Raw genomic sequence first — 21560 nt, 5'->3', positions numbered from 1 at the left:
TCCACTTAAAAACCTTTTGCTTCAAAAAAAAAAAAAAAAAAAAAAAAAAAAAAAAAAAAAAGTATTATCTTGATTTGCACACAGGATGACTGGTTCAATACAGCAGATGACATTAACAGCCTGCTTTAATTACTGTGCTCAAATATACCATGTCTTAGTCTATGCTGAACATGCAACAACATTGGGGGGAAAAGCACGCTTCACAAGCAGAGGGCTCTCCTACTGAAGGAGAAAAGCACACAGAGGACACGTGCTTTCACACGCACTGTATTTGTGCGTTACGTCCTACTCATTTCAGGAAAAAAAACAACTCTAACCGGAACTTGAGGGGAAAAATAGAAATATGAGAAGTTTGCAGATGAAGCATTCAAAAACCTAGAACAGTTTTGGCAACAAATAACATTTTTCCTTAGTAAAAAACCTGACCTGAAATAGTGAAACCTGTGCGTCATTCTTCTCTTGCTTGGATGATCTCCTCTTCTCCAAAACAAAAACCAGTAACAAGTGCATGTGTGGAGTGTGCGCACGTGGGTGTGCGAGTGCTTCTTTAACAGTCAGCAAGAAAGGGAAGAGCATTTAAGTTCATGCACATTTTTATTGAGTAGTAATATAAAATGCTTCTTTCATTGTTACAAGTGCATGCTTTGATTGCCAACATTTCGAAGTCAAATTACAAAGGCAAGGCTGTAGGCTGTAGTGAATTACTTGGGCACTTATACAATTGTTAAAAAATATCAATGGACTGTTTGCTTCTTTTTCTTTTTTAGAATGAACCAGTTGAAACCCGTAACTGATATACAAAGGGAAAAAAGTGAAAAAATTACACATTTTGTGGCACATGACAGAACATAACAAAATGACTAAACCATTATGACATTAACAGTTATCATGCATTTAGAATTTCACATGTAACTACAAACTTTTTTAAATTTCACAAGGTTTGCTAAACATGCTACCCATCTATATGTGCACTGACAAGCTTATGTTAAAAACTTTAAGAATACTCTCCCCTTAGATTTTTCAAAGCTTTTTTTGATTACAAAATTTCAAAGGCATTAAGCATTTTTTTTTAGAGAATATAAAGTACGCCAGTATACATACATTTCCAGTATAAGTCAGACCACTAAGCGCATTACAGTCCCATACAGGCCTATACAGCCATTTTTTTCTTAAAAAACATGCATAGGCAGATTTTTACAGAATATAGATGCTTTTCACTGCACTTAATATGGTGTCTTGTTCACTATACTTAAAAATGCACCACTCATAAATATTTAAATTCAGCAAGCCACAACCAAGACTTGATTTACCAAAAAAAAACCCCCAGAAATCCCCCCAAACCAAACCCCCCTAAATATAAACAGCAAAAAAAGATAAATGTTATCATTATTCCAGTTTTTGTTTAAACAAAGAAAAGGATAATCGCTGCCAAATTAGTAAGATAAGTGTTATATTTAAAGAAGGGCATTGAAGCACACTAAAGAAACCTGAGGTAAGCATAATCTGTACAAAATTAAACTGTCTCTCTCTCGCTCGCTCGCTCTCGCTCTCTCTCTCTCTTTTTTGGCATTTTAAACAAATTTCCAACATTCTTTTTTTTTCTTTTTTTCTTTTTTTCTATATTTTTAAAGACTGCCTAATTTATTTCATAGCCATTGTCTGACAAGAGTAGCAAAACATTATCAATAAATAGTCCTTATTTAGTTTGTACATTTTGTTAAAAATGTTTTGATGTTGTCCATGTTTAGTGCTGCAACTGTAAACGTACAATAGTTAGTAAGAAATTAAACAAAGTTTTCATGTCCAGTAACATAATAAAAGGCCTTTCAGTAACATATCTAGAAGTTCCCAATGCAGTAGGAAAACATGTTCATTCCCCTAACTTTGCAATATATACCAGCATTAGCTTTCGTTTTTTCTAGAAGCATTTTAAAGGCATATCCAAAGGAGGTGTCGATCCCCCACCCCCCTCCCACCAAAATAAAGTTTGCAATCTCTTCGTAGATGATTTTGTAAACTGAATCCAACACCTGGCCCCCCGAGCAAGTAAGCTATTATCAGAGGCAAGAACATCCAACTGCTGCCGTGCAGCAACCCCGTCGCGCCCTGCAGCTCAACCCCCCTCCCCTGGAAGTGGTCACTGAATATTGCTGCTATTACTGCCGTTGCTGTCAGTGCCATTAGTCTCTGTGGAGATTGCCTTGTTGATGGAGTTAAGGTTGGCATCGGACGGCACATCTCTGCGCGGAGGCATTCGCTCATTAATTCGATCTAAGCCTTTGGCCTCTTCGAAGCTAGTGATCTTATGTTGGGGTGAAAATCCTTTGATAGCTAAATAAAGGATTATTAAAAAGTAAAATTAGCAGCGTAACACTCTCGGCAGTCGTTTCCCCCAACTTAGTCGCGAGTGAGAAGGTCCTTCTTTGCAAAGGCGGCAATGCAAAACCTGACAACACGACGGACTCCTTACCGTTCTGCGAAAGGGCTGCAGGTTAAGCACCACCGTCTCTTGCAAACCAGCTATTTTTTTTTCAACTAGATCAACTTCTGGTATTTTGCTGTCCACTGAGGTTCAGCTTAAAATACTAAGCAGCTGACATGAAACTGCAGTTTGTAATCAGCAACAACGCTTCGGGCACGAGAGCGACCAGGTTATTGTCCCTTCCCATAACTTACAGCCTTAAAACCATTGTGCCTCGCGTAATTAGGGAAAACTCCCATCTGGCTTTGAAAGACCAGGTGAAAGCCGAAAGCACGGGCCAATTACAGCTGGCGAAGCCCCGACGTGCCCAGTTTACGTGATACACGTTACAGCTCTGGGCGTATTTTGCATGTTCTGTATTGTCTAAGGTTCTTAGCTCAGGCGAGCCGCTTGCTGATGGGATTTCGCAGCGTAATCGCCCTCCCTGACCAACCTGGCCGTGTGGAAAGCAGTTTGTGGCAAACAGCAGTAACGCAGTGCAACCTGGATGGACTAGGGGTAGCATTATTTTGGCATATTTGCACCTTTAAACTTTGAAAATACATTGACAATAGTCCAAAGTGCCAAGTGGACCTGAGGGGTTTTGAATCGCCTGTTAGCAACAGCGTTAATGGTGGCCCGCTGGTCTTGGAGGGGAGCCCCTGGCTCGGAAACTAGAGTAGTCTACTAGAGTAGAGCGTGTCTTTTTTTCTTTCTTTCTTTCTTTCTTTTTTTTTTTTTTTTAATTTAATGATTTATGGTATTTGGGTTTAAAGCCAAAGAGAAAAAAGCGCTGTAGGCAAAGAGCAGGTTGAAGCTCTGAAGACGGTTTGTAATGGCCTTCCATGTGTTTTTCTCTTACCTACACACCAAATCAACCCGCGGCACTCCCAGAGCGCTGGCTGCGCTTTTGCTAGGCCTCTATCTCAACGTGCTGCAGGGCAGAAACGGTGTGCTAATACCAGGGAGCTGCAGACTCCCTGGGGAGTTTCAAAGAGCAAATTCAATACCCCTTCTCTCCCTCTAGCTTCTCTCCTCCCTAGCCCAAAGCACTCCTGCTCTCCTGCCAACACACACGCCCAATTCGGGGCGGGGGGGGGGAGCCTCCTTGGTATACTCTCTGCATTTTGTGGGGAGTGAGAAAAGCATTTTCATGCCGATATTTTTAGCCAACCATTCCCGTGCAAACGGACAGATCCTGCTTGCCTCAGGGTCTGTTTCCTTAAGCAGTTTCACAAAGGCTCTCTTGGAGCTGAGGCGCGTGGTCTTTAACCCGTATGACTTTGGCTTAGAACAACAACAACAACAGAACGGTGATCAGTCGGGCGAGCAGGGACGGAGCAGTGAAAACCGGACAGGCCCTACTGTAAGGTGGCTCCAGTTGTGCTTTTCCCCTCTACGTTCTGCCCCCGAGATGGAGATGTCTAACAAGCGCCCAGGCCAGTCCCGCAACGCAACCGTTTAAGGGACGGCCGTGGCGAAGCGGAGGCGCCTGCAAGCTGCCCAGCCCGGGGGGGGCACCGGCACGGAGCACGGGCTGCCCACGCGCCCCGGGTCCGGCGCCGGGGGGCAGCTTGGAAAGGAAGCGACATTTTGTCCGTTGTCAGCTCGGTCTCCGCGGACCAGCCGTTACGACTGTGGTGACAGTGTCTAACTAGAGGCAATGGCAAAGCAAGGATTCACTCGGAGAGTGAATAACCCTGGAATGGGACCGTGTTCAGGCAATTGCATTTCGAGCAGACACATTATACATATAACCTGCAATACTGAAGAAGGTGCTCTGCTGTAGTTGCTGGTCAGACAATGAGTATTAGCAGTTTACATTGAGAGTCTACTAAACACAACACAGAGTCACAGAGAATCACAGAAAACAGCCAAACTGTCAACGAGAACGCACACTGCAGATTAGAGATTGCCAAGAGGAATAAATAATTCCAACATAAATAGCAGCTTACTCACTGCTATTTAGAAAGCAGTTGTATTTTCTCTTACTTATTTGTTCTATAATTTTATTCACTGCTTTACAGAAAAAAAATTCATCTGGCCAAAAGGGCATATCTTACCAACGGACAGCAATCATTAGATTTTTTTTTTAATTAACTAAAAAAAATACCCTCAGAAAATTTGAGAGGGGCAAGAACAAAATACAACTGAAGAATTTTGTTTTAAAGGGGAATTCTGAAAATTCTTCTTCCAAAACTTTATGATACTGAACGAATATTGTACATCTATAGTGCAATATGTCGTTGCTCACTTCTAAACGTATAGTTAAAAATTGATTCAAGGTTAAATTAGAGGTCTATCAATAAAGCACCAGTTTTCAACCCTAATCATTCAGAAATCTTCTGAGGCAGCCAGTCACTTTATATTTGTAGCTTAAATGGTGCTGATGTTAATGGTTGCTCTAATGTAAATATCCAGTGTGTAAACTGCCACTACCAGAGGAAATGGACATCTTGCAGACAAATGTCTCATGTTGTTATACTTTTAAAGAGAAACAGAAACATGCTGAACTGTAACAAAAGACCAATAAAAATTTTTTACTAATGACCTAAATGAAAAAAAAAAAAAAAAAACAAACTGAAGGGAAAAAAAAGAAAACAACCAGCAACAAAAAAGAAGAATGTTTATAAAAGCTGTGTGTCTTTCAAGACCAGAGATTGCTGAAAATGGTTTGAGGCAGAGAAATGACCCGGCCTTTTGCATGAGCTGGGCGTCACAGAGCGCTGACTAGCTGCTGCCGAGCCGTGTCCCCTGAAATGCAAAGTCTCCCGACCTCTGACTGGGCACTGCTCAGTGCTTGGTTCAACATACTGAAATTCCAACATTGACTGCAACTCTCAGAAAGAAAGACGCCACCACCACAGAAATAAATAAATAAATAAATAAAATTTCCCCTTTAAAGCAATTACATTTTGGTTAATACCGAGCCACAATTGTTAGCCCAACACCCACACAATCTGTACAAGCTACAGCAAAATGAATACACCCAGCAGAGCCCTTATCTGTTGTAGGAGCAACAGAAAGGGGACTGGCCAATTTACCTTCATCAGCCTCAATAGCCTCAACAGTAGCTGAAGAGAAGAAAGGGGTAGCAAAACGAATGAGAAAAATGAGCAGAGGATTTTAACTCTAAGAACAAGTCAGTGAATAGCAAAGGAGCTAATACACTAATGTTACTATAAGTGCTGGATTTTGGCAAAACAGACACACACAGAAATGCTACATGAAAACAATAACTTGCAGATTGATTTAAGCTACAGTTTCTTTTTAAGCAGAAAGATTCACAAAAAGTTCTTAGAGACTTATTTGAATTTTTTTCTTTCAACTTAAAAAATTACAAAGTGAAAATGTCTTCCATATTGCACATCTGACCTTCCAAGTTTATTGTATAATTCCCACAGCATTTAATAAGAGCAGTTTGATTTGCACTGTTAAAAGCTAATGAAAAATGGCATAAAGCCATCACACAAAATTCATTCCAGTTACGAGGTCAGCTTGAAAACTATTAGCTGCCACTACAGCAGCAAAAGCAGCACATGTACAACTTGAAGAATATTTTTCACTCTCCTGACTAAAAGAAAGCTCCCTGCAACATAGGAGAGAATTTGCTCAGACAACTTTTCCTTGGCTTGCAGGCTCGCTCAGTCTGCTCCATCTGCAAACCTCCTTTACAACAACGCCGTTTCTGAAAACGAAATGGTTTTTGTATTTTAAATCAACTGGGGCAAATGCAAAAACTGAAAGCTGCTGGGCTCCCAGAACTGCAAAGCCTGGTCAGAGAGAAAAGAGGAGGTTGCTGCAGTGTTATGAGTACACTATATTTTATCACTGTCTTGAAACCATTCATTGTTCTTAAAATCATCATCTGCATTTGAATTCTACCTAGCAGTTTTGGCTTGAATTTATTTCTACAGCTGGACACAGCTGAATCCAATCAGCAAATGCAATCTAATGTATTAACAGTACAGCTCAAATATTTAAAAAGGAGTTTTGATTTTCAATAACTCCACTAGTTAAGAGAATAGGTCAAGCAGCAAAGTTTTGGGGAATTCACCTTTCCCTTTTTGTCTTATTTTCCTCAATGAAGTAACTTTTCTGTCCCTCCATATCGCCCCAAACATTTTTTTTCTTGTAATTAGGATGTTAAATATGGATTGAGTCAATGCTAGAACATGTATACAATCATCTTGCTGCATGGGGAAACTAGAGAAGGTAATCCGCATGCACCAAGCTGAGCCTGTGCCTCTCAAGCTACAGAGCAAGAGAGATGGCAAAATTAAGGAACTAAACCACTGTGAACTTAAAATAAAATGAAACACCGTAACTATGATGGGAAATTAACATGAATAACCAGATCCAAACCAGCACTGCTACATTAGAAAAAAAAATGACGACTAAAATGTGTACTGCCACAGAACATATTGGTCATATTTTCTGTTAATACATACAGTAGTATGAACACGTGCTTAACAGAAACTATGTGAATTTCAGATTATATGGTGAATGGTGTACTACATGTCAACTAATGTAGGAGTCTGTATATAGTAATGTTTTACTAAGCCAGAATACTGCAGTATGAGGAGATTTTCCTTTTAACCATCATAGGAAGAACTTTAGCCAATATTCTAAAAATTCATTTCAATTCCTAGTATTTTGCCAGGGCAACAATAGCAGTTTCCAAATTTTCTGACAAATCTAAGGAAACCATACTGAGCAGAGCCTAGATAAAGACCCCAGCCCCTTTAACTGAGGCATCCTGTGGAATCATATTGCAGCATTTTCAAAGCAGAACGTTACTAAGTGTGTAACACACAAGTCATCAAAAAGAAAAAAAGGGAAGAATAAAACAGGAGAAGAAGGTTTATCAAAGAATACCTGAATCTTCTAGATAAGAGAAAAGAGACAGCAAAGGGAAAAATACAGAGAAAGAATACTCCAGGAAGGAAACAGGAAAATAAGAGGCTGAGACTGTGTTAAGAATATAAACATATTTCTATTTCATACATGTACTGACTACGGAACTACAGTAAGTGTTAGGACATTCTTGTGTGCCTAGTATGTATTATACAGTAATATATATATAAAAAAGGAGAGCTTACAGTGGTAAATTAAATACTTTGCTGCTCCTTATTCCAAGAGAAATTTTTTTTAATCAAAGGCAGCCCTATTACTGACTTACAGATTTCCTGTAACAAAAAGCACTTGATATAAAACTGAACTGACAATCTGTACTGTGTTTGCGTACAAGGCAAAACCAGTGTTTGTAAGAGCCTCCCTTCACTTTGGCTTAAATCAGAACGTGAAATTGTTCTCATGCTGTCGCACAGAATTGCTGGAAGATAAAATCTACTCCCAGAACTATTTTTATTGGTGAGCCTCTAAGAGGAAGAATAAATCAGATAAAATAAGAGTTTGAGTGTCATTATCTAAGCTGAATCTTCAGTACTCAGTGTATCGAAAGCTGGTCCTAAAACAAATAATAAAAGATGACACTGTAAAACTGTGGAAAGAGTGCACTCACATGTGATGCTGATCTACCATTCTGAGCAGTTGAATTTTAGGGATTTTTCTCCTTTGAAAATATCAGTGATGTAGTAAGTCTTGAGAAGTGGCCTTACATGAACTGCTCACAAATGCTCAAGTACAGCAAACCATCTGTTTTATTCTGTGCTTTATTATATTTATTTTCTATGAGAAGACTGCAGTTAATTTCTTTGGGTTCTGCAGTTAAAAAATCTTTTTTTTAAACACACAATGTCACACACAGGCAAACATGCTTACCGCTTTGCAGTGTTTGTTTTCCTCCAGAGAGCACACCACTGGGCAGCATTCCTGTTGGAGTCAAACCTTTCAGCGTCAGCACACTTTCACTCTCTTCTCTGCAGGGAGAGGGAGGAAGAAAAAAACAACCAAACAAAACCAGTAAATCATTTTTGGTCTTTTAGGATTAAAAAAAAAAAAAAAAAAAGTTCCAGGCACCTTAAGCTACACCTATCCTGCAATTAGGTTATGTCCAACATCTTAACTAGAAAAGAGGCATCTATTTTTACACCTGCACCAGCACCGTCCTCCTTGCAATGCCTGGGCTTCTCCTCTAAGTACGTAGTTCACCATTGCACCATGCAACACACAGACTCCTTTTATAGTTAATGCTCTGACTCTGGATCTGTGAAGTGATGTATACAAATAGATGTATTTGCCTATAGTGTTAAAACCACAAACATGAAAGAAGGAAGACTAAAGGAGCAGCACTTGCCAGCAACACATGCAGATCTGTCCCATACAATGTGGTCAGAAATACACTTAAATTGTTGCTTTGGTTTTGTCTGCACTAACAGTCAGATGCATATTTTATTATTTATCATCAGTCGCTAAAAAAGCACCTGAAAAGCTCATTAAAGTTAATAAGCAATTTTACTCTTACTAGCACTCTTTCTAAATTTTTTTAATCATTTTTTTCCTACATCTTTTCTGTATGCTGAAAGTGGTACTGATTTCAAGGAAAACAGTTTAGGAAGCCTAAATGTTGTTGTAGGTCTCCAAATACACAGTTTTTCATATATGTCAAGACAACTATCACAGCTCTATCCAGACAAGAAGTTAAATACAGCATTCTGTGAGCACTACAATGCTGTCTCTGATGACATACTTTCTCAGCAGCAAAATTGACCTCAATTCTTTAAAAGAAGTCTATTTTGAAGCATTTTACTTTGAAATACATAATGACATTAAGCTGGAGGAAGCAAAGACAGAATTTAGTTTTGCATTCACTTCATGATACCATGGTTCTGTCTATCAAAATTGTCTATCAACAATTCTAGTAGATACAATTTCTTGAAGCCTACATGCCCTGAATTACTCAAGTATTTCAAATAGTTCTTGTTTACCGACTGTGTATACTCTTCAGGTTATTTTTAGTTTGATAATAAGTCTTCCTATGCAGATTTCTTTGTGTAAAAGTCAGAATCAGATTCTGTGTCTGTTTTTCTTTCAAGTTTTCAAAGCAATTAGAACTAATGCAACATCCAAGTTCTTCCAGAATTAACACAGTATTTTCATCCCATTAAAGAATATTACACACCAAAATTTTTGCTTTCTCTTGATTATTTGCCTCTGCAAGTGCATAATCTGTATTTTCCATTCAGTTCATTTAATCTGTCTTTTGAATTAAATTGAAATAGCACTTATGGCTTTGCCTTCATAGGAAATGTTTATGCACAGTACTTTTTATTCTTTAAAAAACATGTCCCCAAGAAACTTCTGTATTACAAATTCTGATATTTTTAGCCCTCAATGTTCTTTACTTAATATTTAATCTCATTTCCCCTTTTAACTAATATTTTATTTACCTCTCACACCTGCCTAAACAATTCAGAGAAAAGTCACAGTAGAGAATACAAGGTCACCGAGATGCTGTCTTCCAGTGAGCGTACGCCAGTATTTCTATGATGACCTTCCTTGGCAAAGCTTATTTATAACATTTGAAATTGAATACAATGATATTTTGCCATCTAATTTGGAGATTTACGTAGTTGAAGTGATCACACAGATAGGAGCTTGGCCACTTAGAGAACAGGTTTGACTGAGCTCTTTGGCTGCAATCAGAGAGCAGGTTGTTTGGAAAAGCTGTTCAAGAACTGCTGGAATAAGTTTCACCACATGCCACAGACACTGTAGGCAAAACACCGAAGCAGGACCTTAAAGACTTTGGAAATAAGCTGTTCTAGGTGATGGTGCCACCTCAGGCTTTTCATGGTTATAAACAGTTATTAGACGCTTGTTTGTTAAACATGGATTTTGCTGGCAAAAATCTTAAAAAAAATAATTCAGGCCATTCTACAGGGATTCTATTTGTAAGATAAACCTCACGTAATCCTGGCTGCCAGAAGTCTGCCATTTAGCTAAGGAGAACCAAGTTGTCACAGCAAGAGAGGGAGAAGTACCCCCATGGGCTTGCCAGGCTGTAGCTGCGATGAAACGTCGTTCATCCCATTGGAAGACTCACAGCACAACTGCCCAGCGGAGCGACCTGCTGATCTCCTGGCTACGCCTGACCACGGTAAGGATTGCGCTGTATTTGCTAGCTAAAGTTAGATGAGAGCAAAGTAATAGCCCTTATCTGCCGTTCTCCTTGCAATGTTTTAAACTCATCAGTATCCAAGGATGGTAAGAGGCTCAGCAGCTTGAGGGAGTGAACCATTGACTCCTCCTCTGCCCGATGCAGTATGTTGGAAGATGTTGGGATGCATAGAGTAGCAGTAAAAAAAAAAAAAAAAAAAAAAAAAGAGAGAGAGAGAGAGAGTCTCAAACAGTTTTTGGAGCTTTGAGATGGTTTGACCTCTTTTCAGTGAAAGATCAAGAATGATTTTTATTCAATGTCTCAAAATATTGATTTTTCTGAAGTAATTTAGAGGGGGGCTCCAATGTTCAAATGGTGCTAAAGCCTAAGGTATTAGGCTCATATATATCACCTAAAACCAGGTGCACATAAAAATTATGCTGTGCCCTTGTCTCCTCCCTGAAAGCATTGAAATGCCTGGTCCCTTTTGAAAGGCTTTGACATATTTGTGACATGAATAGTATAAAAGTTATCAAAAATCAGACACATCAATCGAGCATCCAATTTCAAATCTTTTTGTACATTTTAAGTCCAGATTTCTATAAATTCATCCTACTTTTCAAATGATGCTCCACTGCAAAATACAGCAGATCCAGAATCTACAGTTCAAGGTTATGGGAGAAAGCCAGGGCTTCCCCACTTTGTCAGCTCAACTATCATTAGAGAAAAATAATCATGCTGTTTTATGAAGGTGGTGGCAATGTCAGCTTCAGGCTCTGTGCCAGACTTAACACAGAGGAGCAGGTGGAAACATTTGATTGCTCTTCCATCTAGTTTAGGAAAAAGGCATTAGACCAACTTTTTTATTTTTTAAAGGTATCGCTTGAATTAGCATGTGCATCACTAGCAATTCACATATAACGCTTGGGAAACCCCAGGGATGAAGTCTTTCACCTCAGTACACTATTTAAAACTATGCTGCTGCAATCTGCAATGCATGGGAGAACTGCTGTGTCCATGGGAAGCCCCACTGACAACCTGCCCACTGCTTGCATGCTGCTGAAATGAAGAAAATATGTTCTTGGAGAAACTATACCGATACACTTCAAAAAAAATCACCTTGAAAATGTTTTGGACCAACTCTAATAGCCATAAACTCATCACAGCAGAGGAATGTACAATTTCCTGGAAAAAAAAATCCTTCTCTTGAAAGAGCGGAAAAACTGTAGTATTTGGACGTGACAACAGCACAGCGCAGTATGCTTTCTGGTCTACTTAAAGACATCAAATGGGAAGTTTTAAACATTACGTAGCAATTAGTTCTCAGGTTCAGGTGAGGGAGTGCAAGTGAAGGTAAGGAGCTGCTATTGTTTGCACTGATTTGCTGGAGTTTCAGTTAAATGAGCCTAATGCTTTCATCTTCAATCATCTTTATTCGTGGCTGCAGCAACAACTATGGGTGACAAAGTTGGACAGTTTGCTTCCCTTTTAATACACTATTATGCTGAACATACTCTTTCTCTACATTTAACTCTTGCTTCACAGTGGCTAACAGAGTTAATTTGTAGCATTAGAGAGAAAAAGGCTTTCTTAAAGAAAGGAAATAGTAAGTTTCTCCGTTCGTGGTTTTTCATTTGGTTTTTAGTTTCAAGTTCAGCAAAAGCACCGAAGAAGATTATTCAGAGCTATAGAAAATAACAGTATTGTATAGATAAAGTGACTTCTAAAATGTTGCAGGAAAAATGACTGGGTGGTGTATTAAAATATCAAATAATGCTTGCTGCCTGATTAACAGTAGAGTGCTCTCAGTAATCATTAAAAGATTTCCTTTAATATAAAAAGTCCATCCAAAACAGCAAAAACCTTACCTTAGCACTGAGAAAACTCTAGCCATTTTTCCTATTGCTCTTATCTTGTTCCTTATAACCTCCTTTCGAGCTGCAGCTGTTGCTCCTATGGAAAATACATTAAAAACAGTTATAGTGCCTTATAAGCAATAAACCACTATTCTGAAGTCTGAATACAACGTTTTCACTATATATAAGGAACACAACATTGATACTACAGTTTGTCAAACTAAGCCATATCTGCAGTCAAAACCCAAAATACTAATTTATTTACAGCTCCAGACCATTTCACCACTCTCGAACACTCTAGCTATTGGTACCTTGAGAAATGTGATCCTTTTTCCACTACACATTAAGACAGCATTTTTTCATCACTGTAATTCAGTTTTGTATTTCAAAAATATTTTCAGAGACCATAGTCTATTGAAAACAAGTTCTTTAAATTAAACAAAATGCAAAAAAGATACTCAACACGAACAGCGTTTAAACCCTTAAAATTCTGCATTTTACAAAAGAATTTTTTTGATGCAGCAATGGAGTTAAATTGATTGCAGTATCTCATCATTTTAAATGGAAAAATACATTTCACTTAATTTTCAAAAACCTGACTAGCATAAAAGTTTGGGTCCAAGAGGGTCCTGGCAGGGTTCCTTCCCCCTTCCCCCCCAATATATTTAACTGGTTATGAAACCTAAAAGATTTGAAAACCAGCATGAAATTGCAGGCATTGCATTAGCTAGTAGTGGTTAAGGGTGTCCAGAGATTCAGCTTCCTTCTCGTCCCTGCTGCAGCCTGCTCGGACTCCCCATTGCCTTGAAATTCACGAGCTCACAAAATAAAGTGCCTTAAAAAAGGAGCGGAGACTGGAGGCCAGCGAGTTTCATACCAGCGAGTCTTGTTCGGATGCTACCAAAGGCATCCAAGTGAACCGGGGAAACAAGTATTTGTACTAATAAAGAACCAGAAACAACCATTTCTTTTAATAAGGAAAAATCCTGCTCCGCAAGAAAATGCCACATTACACTAAGTAAAACAGCTTCAGTTAACAGTCAGTCACAGCCACCGAGGGCACAACGCTTTCTCCCCAGAGTGTCGAAGGAAGGCGAGCGTGGCTCCTACGGATGCTGTGTGGCAGCTTCGTCTCAGAGGTTCGAGAGGGCAGCTAGGAAAACACTACCTCAAAATAACACTTTGCTCTTGCTATTCCAAAATTCAAGGACAAAATGAAAATTTCTGTCTTCGATTCGTAGTATTTTCATTATTTTCATCCATTTTCAATATTTTCATCCATTTCATTACGCTGGATCGATCAGCGAGGCTCAGAGAGCAGGAAAGCCCCAAACCTGGGGCACCGATGCTGGCAGCGAAGGCCGGGCTGAGGGGAGGGCAGGCGGAGGAGCAGCTGAGCCGCCGCGGGTGCCGGGGCGAGGCGCCGCCGGGCTCCAGCGACAAACGCGGGAGATGAAAAGCGGCGAGCGAGACGCCCGTGCACGGGCCCCCGCCGGACAGGACTTGAGCTCAAAGCGGCTCCAGCCGAAAGCGGTCGGCATGAACTACCGGCTCTGCCGAGCTCACAGGCCGTTGCAGCGGCGGCGCCCACGCGGCCTCCTCCTTTGGCGGGCAATGGGGCGCTGCGACCATGCTGCGCGCTGCCTGCGAGATCGTTCTTCCGCCTCCTGTTTTCTCCACGCATCTGTGCTGACAGCAGCCCCAGGCCGCTATTTCAAGTGCTGCTACCCCTCCTACTGCAAATTTCTCAATTGCAGTTGAGCTCGCAACAGTTTGAGGTGACCACTGAAAACACCGAGGTGATGGAACAGCATTTCCCAGGTGACTAGGTGGCTCGGCTGCAATCCAGGATTTTAAAAGAGGTGAAATGGGTATACAATGTTTTTTTCTGTGCTTAAATTTCAAAATGAGCAATACCCCTCCTCAAAACTTTCAGGAGTGAAAATAAACTCGCCTCCTAAATCCTAGAGCTCTTCAAGCTACGTAACCACGTGAACAAACATCACAGAAAATGCAATAAAAATCGAGGATGAATTCCCCTGCAACATGTAATACCGGGGTGGAGATTAAGCTGAATCCCAAACAGTGCTAGGGCCAAGTTTTATATGCTTTATAGCTCCCTAGCCGCAAGCTTGCCAGCCGCCGGCGCACGCCGCAGCAGGGCTGCGGAGCTGCGCGCGCCTCGGCCGGCTCGCAGGTGCGGAGCGTGGCGACGGCGCGCAGAGGTGCTGCTCTGCTCGTGTACAACGGCGCACGCGGATTTTGCCTTCTCGCCTTTTGGGGCAGCCATGAAAACGCGGTGCTTTATTTCCAGGCATTCCCAGCTGTCGCCCTGATCTGCCCTCAGATCAGGAGTCTCCGTCTGGAGGGTGAGCACGAACGCAGCTCTGCTCACACAGACGTCCTCCAAAGAGAAAGCCAGCCCTCAGCCCAAGCGCGCGCTTCTGCGCAATGCAGAGCGAGAGAACAGGTAGCTGTAGCTGGACTGTATTTACCGTAACAGCTTAATGAAAAATGGAAATTCAACAGCAATAATTCAATTGGGCCTTCAGGAACTAGAGGAAATACATTCCTGCCTCAGCTACTACAGTCTAACCGAACTATATTTTCCAGACAGCAAGGACGTGGCTTTCACTTCTTTTCCTCTCTAGGAAAATACCCCCCCACTTAAGCGTGAACCATCCTTATTCAGGTCTCACTATCCCTGTTGCTTGATTCTTACAAGCCCACCCTGCCCTAGCTGATCATGCAAGTATAGCTGACTGTTTCAGCCACTATTTAATATTTAAGAAGAAAGAGTTGAGAATCAAACACTGGAAATATAATTTAACACTGAAGTAAGATACAAGAGTCTTTCCTGTAAATATAAAATAGGAATGAATGTACTTTACCGTGAAACACAATGGACCCACAGTGACTACTTTCGTACAGATACACATAAAAAGCTACTAATATGATGCTAAATAAAGACGCAAATGGTTTAAAGTATCTTCGGTTCTCTAATTAATGCTAATGATTTTCTTTATCCTATTTGATTTTATTAAAAATTATTTGCTAAATTAATTGATAATTGATAAACTGATATTCTCAAAACATCTCCCCAAAATCTGATATTCACAGTGCAATATTGTGTGAGATTGATATTCGGTTTTGACTGAATGCAGCTAACCTAGCGGTATTTGGATTCCATAATTACGTATACATAATTCTTAGACTCATATTACCATTGCAAATACTCCAGGTCAGTACTGTGCAATTCACCATGACTCTGAAGCTGTATTGAAGTACTTCAGCTAGACTTCAACATATGCTTACGTGAAAGAAAATGGGTCATAGCCAAAGAAATGGTTAAATTTAGCCTTTGCAAACATTGTCTGATATCCCCTTAAAATTTTACTTTTCTTTCAATATCTTAAACCATGTTTCTTTGAAGAGAACTTAAATTTTAAAAAATCACAAACACAACTGAAGTTAAAACTGGAGGAGACAAATTATTTGGAGGAGTGGGGGGGGGGGGGGGGAAACCCAAACTTTGAATCTTACTTCTTCAGTAATTCAACAAATTCTATTGGATTTTGGATTTATAGCATCCAAACACATATCTCGCAAGCTGGATATGCAGGATTTCTTATGTAAAATATAATTTAGACCTTCAGATTAAGAAGCAGAACAATGAAAAATGACTACAAACTCTGAAAATATTCCAAGATGTAGGGATGAATGGATAAATAATGATACTGAGTAAATAAACCAAAGCAAGATCTTTCTCAATGGTATCCTAATATATTACAGATTACATAATTAAGCATTAGGAAAGTTGATACAAAAGCAAATTAATGAAACTTAAGCCCTTCTAACTTACTAAATACCTTTCTTCTGTGCATAAATGGGATCTTCTTAATGGTTCCAAAAGGGAGGGGGAAAGAAAAAGATCAGTGATGGTTGCAGAATGAAAGTAAAAAAATAATAAAGAACATTTGACAACATCAGTGGAAACGCAATGTTTAAGTAAAGTCTGAAAAACAGAAAAGAAACAAATTAGGTAGGGAACATCCAAAAGGAAAGAAACAGCTGGAGAACCATGGGGAAAAAAAAACAGGAAAAACTTTTCAACTTAAAGCCTTGTTAGCAGGTTGTGCAGGAAGCTCACATGCAGCCGACACCGCCGTGCTCCTGCCACCCCTTCAGCGCACGTTATTTTCTTCCACATTATTGCAACAGCCCTGAAGAGGCCGAATCACTTCTTAAAAGCAACAGAAACTAAAAGGCCCCCACAGATTTCTTGGGGTATGCCTGACTGCCGACACGTCTCCTCGCAAACATCGGGGCGATTCCTCTGGCTTATTTACGTGAGGCACGTGACAACGCAGCTCTCTATCGCAGGCACGCGTCCTGCTGCTCCCATAGCAGCATTATACACCCCCCACATGCATTTAACAGACTCCTCCAGCAGTTTGCAGTTAGCAAATCCAAATGACCACTCTAGTGCCAGGTATTTTGTTTTAAAAATCAAATACTTTGCAGAGCAACACAAGTGCCGCGCTCCAGAGGCCAGGCCCAGCTGCACCACGACCTGTACTTTAGGAATGCTGCGCTTCCATGTTCAGAGAAAGAGCAACCAAGCAAGGTTCCTTATGTGCTCTCATGAAACACTTTGGGTATAGAAACAACTGGTCCTGGCTAAAATAAAAATAAACCAGCATATTAAAACATCCCTCTGTCAGGCAGCCACAGAGAGCAAGCCGGCACTGTAGCCTAACCTTGCTGGTTTTGCAGAAGAACAAACATAAAGCAATGAAAAATAACCTCCATTCCTCTCCCAGTTAAAAGTTAACTGATTTTAAAGCTAAGAGACCCTCACTTGCACAGCCAGTAACATGAATGCTCTTACCAGGGTGCTGGTGAGTAACTGGGACCTAAGGAAGGGGCCTTGGCTATTGCTAATTCAATCTGTGTGCTAGCTGCTGCACAGCTCGCCTGAGGTACAGTCTGCTGTGCTGAACAGCTGGGGCAAATTTTGTAAGTCACCGTTGAACCAGGGTTTGATGAGCAAGACATGTTTGACTTGGTAATTTGGTTTAGTCTCAGAGAGCAGCACTTTGCTGAGGAAGCTGTATTCCGGCCGAGGAAGAAAGGCTGCAGCTAGCACTACGAGAGTTGCTTTTCCTTGAGGAGGCTGTGAGCTACAATGTTGAAGGCAGTAGGAAAATTAATGCAGGTAATTAAGAAGCGTCTTTATGCCAAATCACGATAGTGATGCATACAAAGCAAGCAGAGCATTTGTGTCAAGCTGTCTATTGTATTATTGCATCCTTTTAATTAGCAGCTTAGTTTTTCAATCAAACGCACGAGGCCAGAAATGTCACTAATTAAAATACAACAGGATTCTGACTATATGCCGGCTAGATAGAAGTATTTGTAGCTCCTGTTGCTAAGCAATACATTTGATGCACAAACCATACAGCACACTAGCTAATGTTCACTCAAGACATTTTTGCTGGATCAGATTATATTGCAAGCACCACAGCAAACAGGAAAGAAAAAGTACAAGCAGAACTTAGAGATAAGAAAGCCTGACATATCACATCCTCTCATTTTTAAAGCAAGCAAAACCAAAAGGCCAGTACAGGCCACAAGGGAAATACAGCTAAAGGGCACTACGATTGCTATTGAGGTCCTCTCCCACTTGAGCATACACACAAACTGCCTACAATAAATTGATCAAGTCCTTGCAGAGGTATCTCCACAAGAAAAAGGAAAAAGAAAGAAAAAGAAAGGCAAAAAAAGAAAAAAAGAAAAAAAAGGGAATACATGCTCTCTAGCATCCTGCTCAGGGCTAGATGCAACATGCATGGCTCAGATCAAAAAACAGCTCACAGGAACAGCATGCAGTGAGGCCAGGCAATATGGATGGGGTTTTGTTTTGAAGGGAAAAGTGAGAGGGGAAGACAGAGGGCAAGAAAGTGTAAGAGAAGGTAACAAATGAATGATCAGTGCAAACCATAGTGATGGATCATTCTCATTACATGTGGGAACCCAGGTCAGGGCATGTTCAAACTGCAAGGAGAGAAAGGAAATCAGCAGCAAGCCCTGAAAACTGCAGATGATGTAAAAAATATGCGATGGTTTAAAGGAATCATTTCATCGAACAAAAGGCATCTGCTGTTGCAGATAACAGGCATTTCTATCAGGCTAAAGAAAAATATCAGTAGGTGAAAAGGACTGTGCCACTGCAGTCCTCCAAAGGCACTGGACAAAAAGTATCAAAGAAAAATAGTAGCAATGTTGATCCACTAGAAGGTTGACAATATGCAGCCCTTACAGAAATAGTTATAAACTGATAAGCATTTCAGTCTGTTTCATCAAGAACACAAATGAAACGTATCTTGTATTCCCCCTTCCCAAAAGGCAGGGCTTGAAGAAAAGAGAGAAAGAAAACAGCTGCCTCTGAGAAAAGACCGTTTTCCCTTGTACTACAGATAATAATTCAGAAGGCACCAGGAAATTGTTAAATATCAGCCTCTATTAAATTTAAATCCATTCTCAAAAATTTACTTTTATGCCTGAATCCTTCAGCCTCTCCCACGTGTCCATCCACACACATCCCTATGGCTTCCGGCGGGCGGGAGGCAGGAGGGAAGCCCCGAGCACACCGCGGGGTCAGTGCCGTTGACTCCCTCCGACGGCCACCGCTGCGTTACCAGAGACACGGAGGTGGAGATCAGACAAATCTGGCTTTAGCCAAACCTCCCTGGGAGCCTCCAACACCTTCCTTAACATGTTTTCCCCAGAGAAAGAGTTCATCCAGAAAAATCTGAGGGTCGATTTAGACCACATAGGATTAAACAGTAGGGTACCAAAAATTGTTTAATTGCTCCTCACATAGAAATTTTAACACTGCTGGATAAAACTCTGCAGTGCAGATACCTGCGAGAGCGGATTTCAGCTGCCCGTCCTGCTCCGGCACCGCAGCGCTGCGCCCCCGCGCCGGCACAGCGCCTCGGAAGAGCCCCGACAGCTGCTTCGCACTCCTCGCAACACGCAGCCCGGAAGAAACACAGGAAATACGGAGACCTCCTACAGCTGGCGGGAGTTTATTTTCTAGACGCGGCAGGGCTGCAGGCTACGGAAAGCTCGTGTCCCGAAAGGCCCCTGATTTCTCTTTGTTTGTGACTGCAAAATCTGGCTGCTGGACTGTAGCTTCCGCATGGGAACTCCGACGCTCTCAGTAAAATTTGAAAAGAGGGCCAAAAGATTTGGCATTGGCCTATCCGTGCTCTATTTAGCGTCAATGAAAGTTTATAGTACAACTTTAAAAGAAAATATTAGGCCAGGGCTGAATTCATTTAAAAATCCTCCTCATAAAACCTTTGCTTTGGCATTGAGTTCAATGAGATTTCAGCCTGTGCTTAAGAGCTTTCTTGAGCCAGAGATTTTAAGCACATAGTTTTTGCTCATTGTATGCCTCCATACTGTTTCACATACTGCTTTAATTACACAGTAGCTACTTATTTAAATTTCACGAGAAAAAAACGGGCATAGTATTCAGACAGGTGTTTTCTTCGCTGCACTGATTACTGGTTTCAGTAAATCCAGTTTTTGTCCTGAGTCCTGCAAGCTAATCGTTCATGTTCACACTCCGTGGCTGCAGCAGGACAAGGGACGTCCGTCTGCCTTTTCAGAGTAAACACAAAGCGCTATAATCCATAACCCTTCCTTCCCATCACAAGGCTATAGATCCTTTTATAAAGACTAAACATAAAGACTCTGAGAATTTGAACTATTCATTACAATTTCATTAAATATTTGTCTTTTTAAAAAGTTCTTCATTGTCCTTTGCTTTCGTTTTACCGACAAACATGTTGAGATTTTTTCCGTTGGTTGCTTTGTGATGCTCTATTTTTCAAGACTCTCTTTTAGCATTTTAATACTTCCTGCTCTTTCTCTCTCTCTTTTTTTTAATGCAGAAAACATTCATAGTAAGAACGTTAGGGACACATGGGATTTGTTCAGATCTGCTCAATCGAGAAGGAAGTTGCTGCAGAACTGCAATTTACTCTTACACAGTCATAACGGAAAATAACAGCTAACAGTAAGTGTACTTCGGAGGAACCTGCAGGATATAAAATATCCTGTGCAGTGGAACTAGCAGGTATGAGGTTTAGGAACTTAACTTATCATCCTCTAGATTCCAAACACAAGCGATATTCTTTCTTTCTTTCTTTCTTTCTTTTCTTTTTTTTTTTTTTAAAGAAACAACATTCTTTGTGTTTGCATACATTGACAATGCTTACATTGATTCTTAAAGACTTTAAGATACTCAGTTACATTAAAGGATTTTTCTGATTAATAAAAGATTTCAAGTACTATTCTTCCAAACTTGTAGCACCTACATTTTGGAAGTAGCACTGCAGAAAAGATAATTGCTCCAGATCAGATTATTTCTTCATTTTAATGAGATTTTCTATGGGAATCACTGGGATATCGTGCATAAAATCAACAGCTGACCCCTTCAAGACAACACAACCCAGATTTCATTGAAGGAAATAATTTTTCTTTAACATGAAAAAGCTAGACCATGAAAAGATTTGTACTTTTGGCTGAGGTTAGAACAGAGCAAAAGTTACATTAATTCTTTTCAAAACATGCAGTAAGCAAATCCACCGGAGTGTAGCGCAACAGTTGCTTTGAGCAGCCCAGAACTTAAATGGGAGCCAGAGAATTATCTCCAGGTTAATAAATAAACTTTTAAAGTAGTTCCAATGCAAACAATCTCAACCAAAGGCAGAAGGCTCTTACCATCAAAACCGTCTTCCTCTGTCCCCAATTCATCATCCGAGCAGATGTTCAGCACATTTACCAGCATCTCTGTCACTGGAATGGGAAACAAATGCAAGATGTTGATACTAATTTTTGCTGGTCTGTCAGAGAGCAAACTGCAGGTGTGGCAGTGTTAATGAAAATTCAGTATACAAATGGCACCCACTTTTTTAAACAACGTGGATCTTATTTTATGCATGTAGTAACACAAGCTTGAATTGGAGGATCTTGTGTACGGCTGACGAAAAATACCAAACATCATAACAAACCAACTTTGGGAGAGGGAAAAAAGAGCACGTGATTACGATCTCTCTTTTTGCAACTGCCAGACGACTAGGTAACATTTTTCTCTTCCCTAAAC

At 40.5% G+C, this 21560-nt stretch overlaps 1 protein-coding gene across 1 annotated transcript in view; it reads right to left on the bottom strand.

Moving 5' to 3' along the window:
* Positions 1-575: 575 nt before the first annotated feature.
* Positions 576-21560, bottom strand: part of PPP3CA (protein phosphatase 3 catalytic subunit alpha) — a 199668-nt gene continuing 178683 nt past the window's right edge. Inside the window, exons 10-13 of the mRNA XM_062574175.1 lie at positions 21179-21253; positions 12392-12476; positions 8246-8343; positions 576-2331 (exon numbers count right to left, since the gene is read on the bottom strand). Coding sequence (XP_062430159.1) covers positions 2138-2331; positions 8246-8343; positions 12392-12476; positions 21179-21253 — 452 coding nt within the window. The 3' untranslated portion in view covers positions 576-2137. The remainder of the gene's footprint in view (positions 2332-8245; positions 8344-12391; positions 12477-21178; positions 21254-21560) is intronic.

Source organism: Rhea pennata, chromosome 4 (genome assembly GCF_028389875.1).
Source record: "Rhea pennata isolate bPtePen1 chromosome 4, bPtePen1.pri, whole genome shotgun sequence".
Classification (NCBI taxonomy): Eukaryota; Metazoa; Chordata; class Aves; order Rheiformes; family Rheidae; genus Rhea; species Rhea pennata.
The sequence above is the reverse complement of the archived record's forward strand: the minus strand, read 5'-3'. Positions and strand labels throughout refer to the sequence as shown.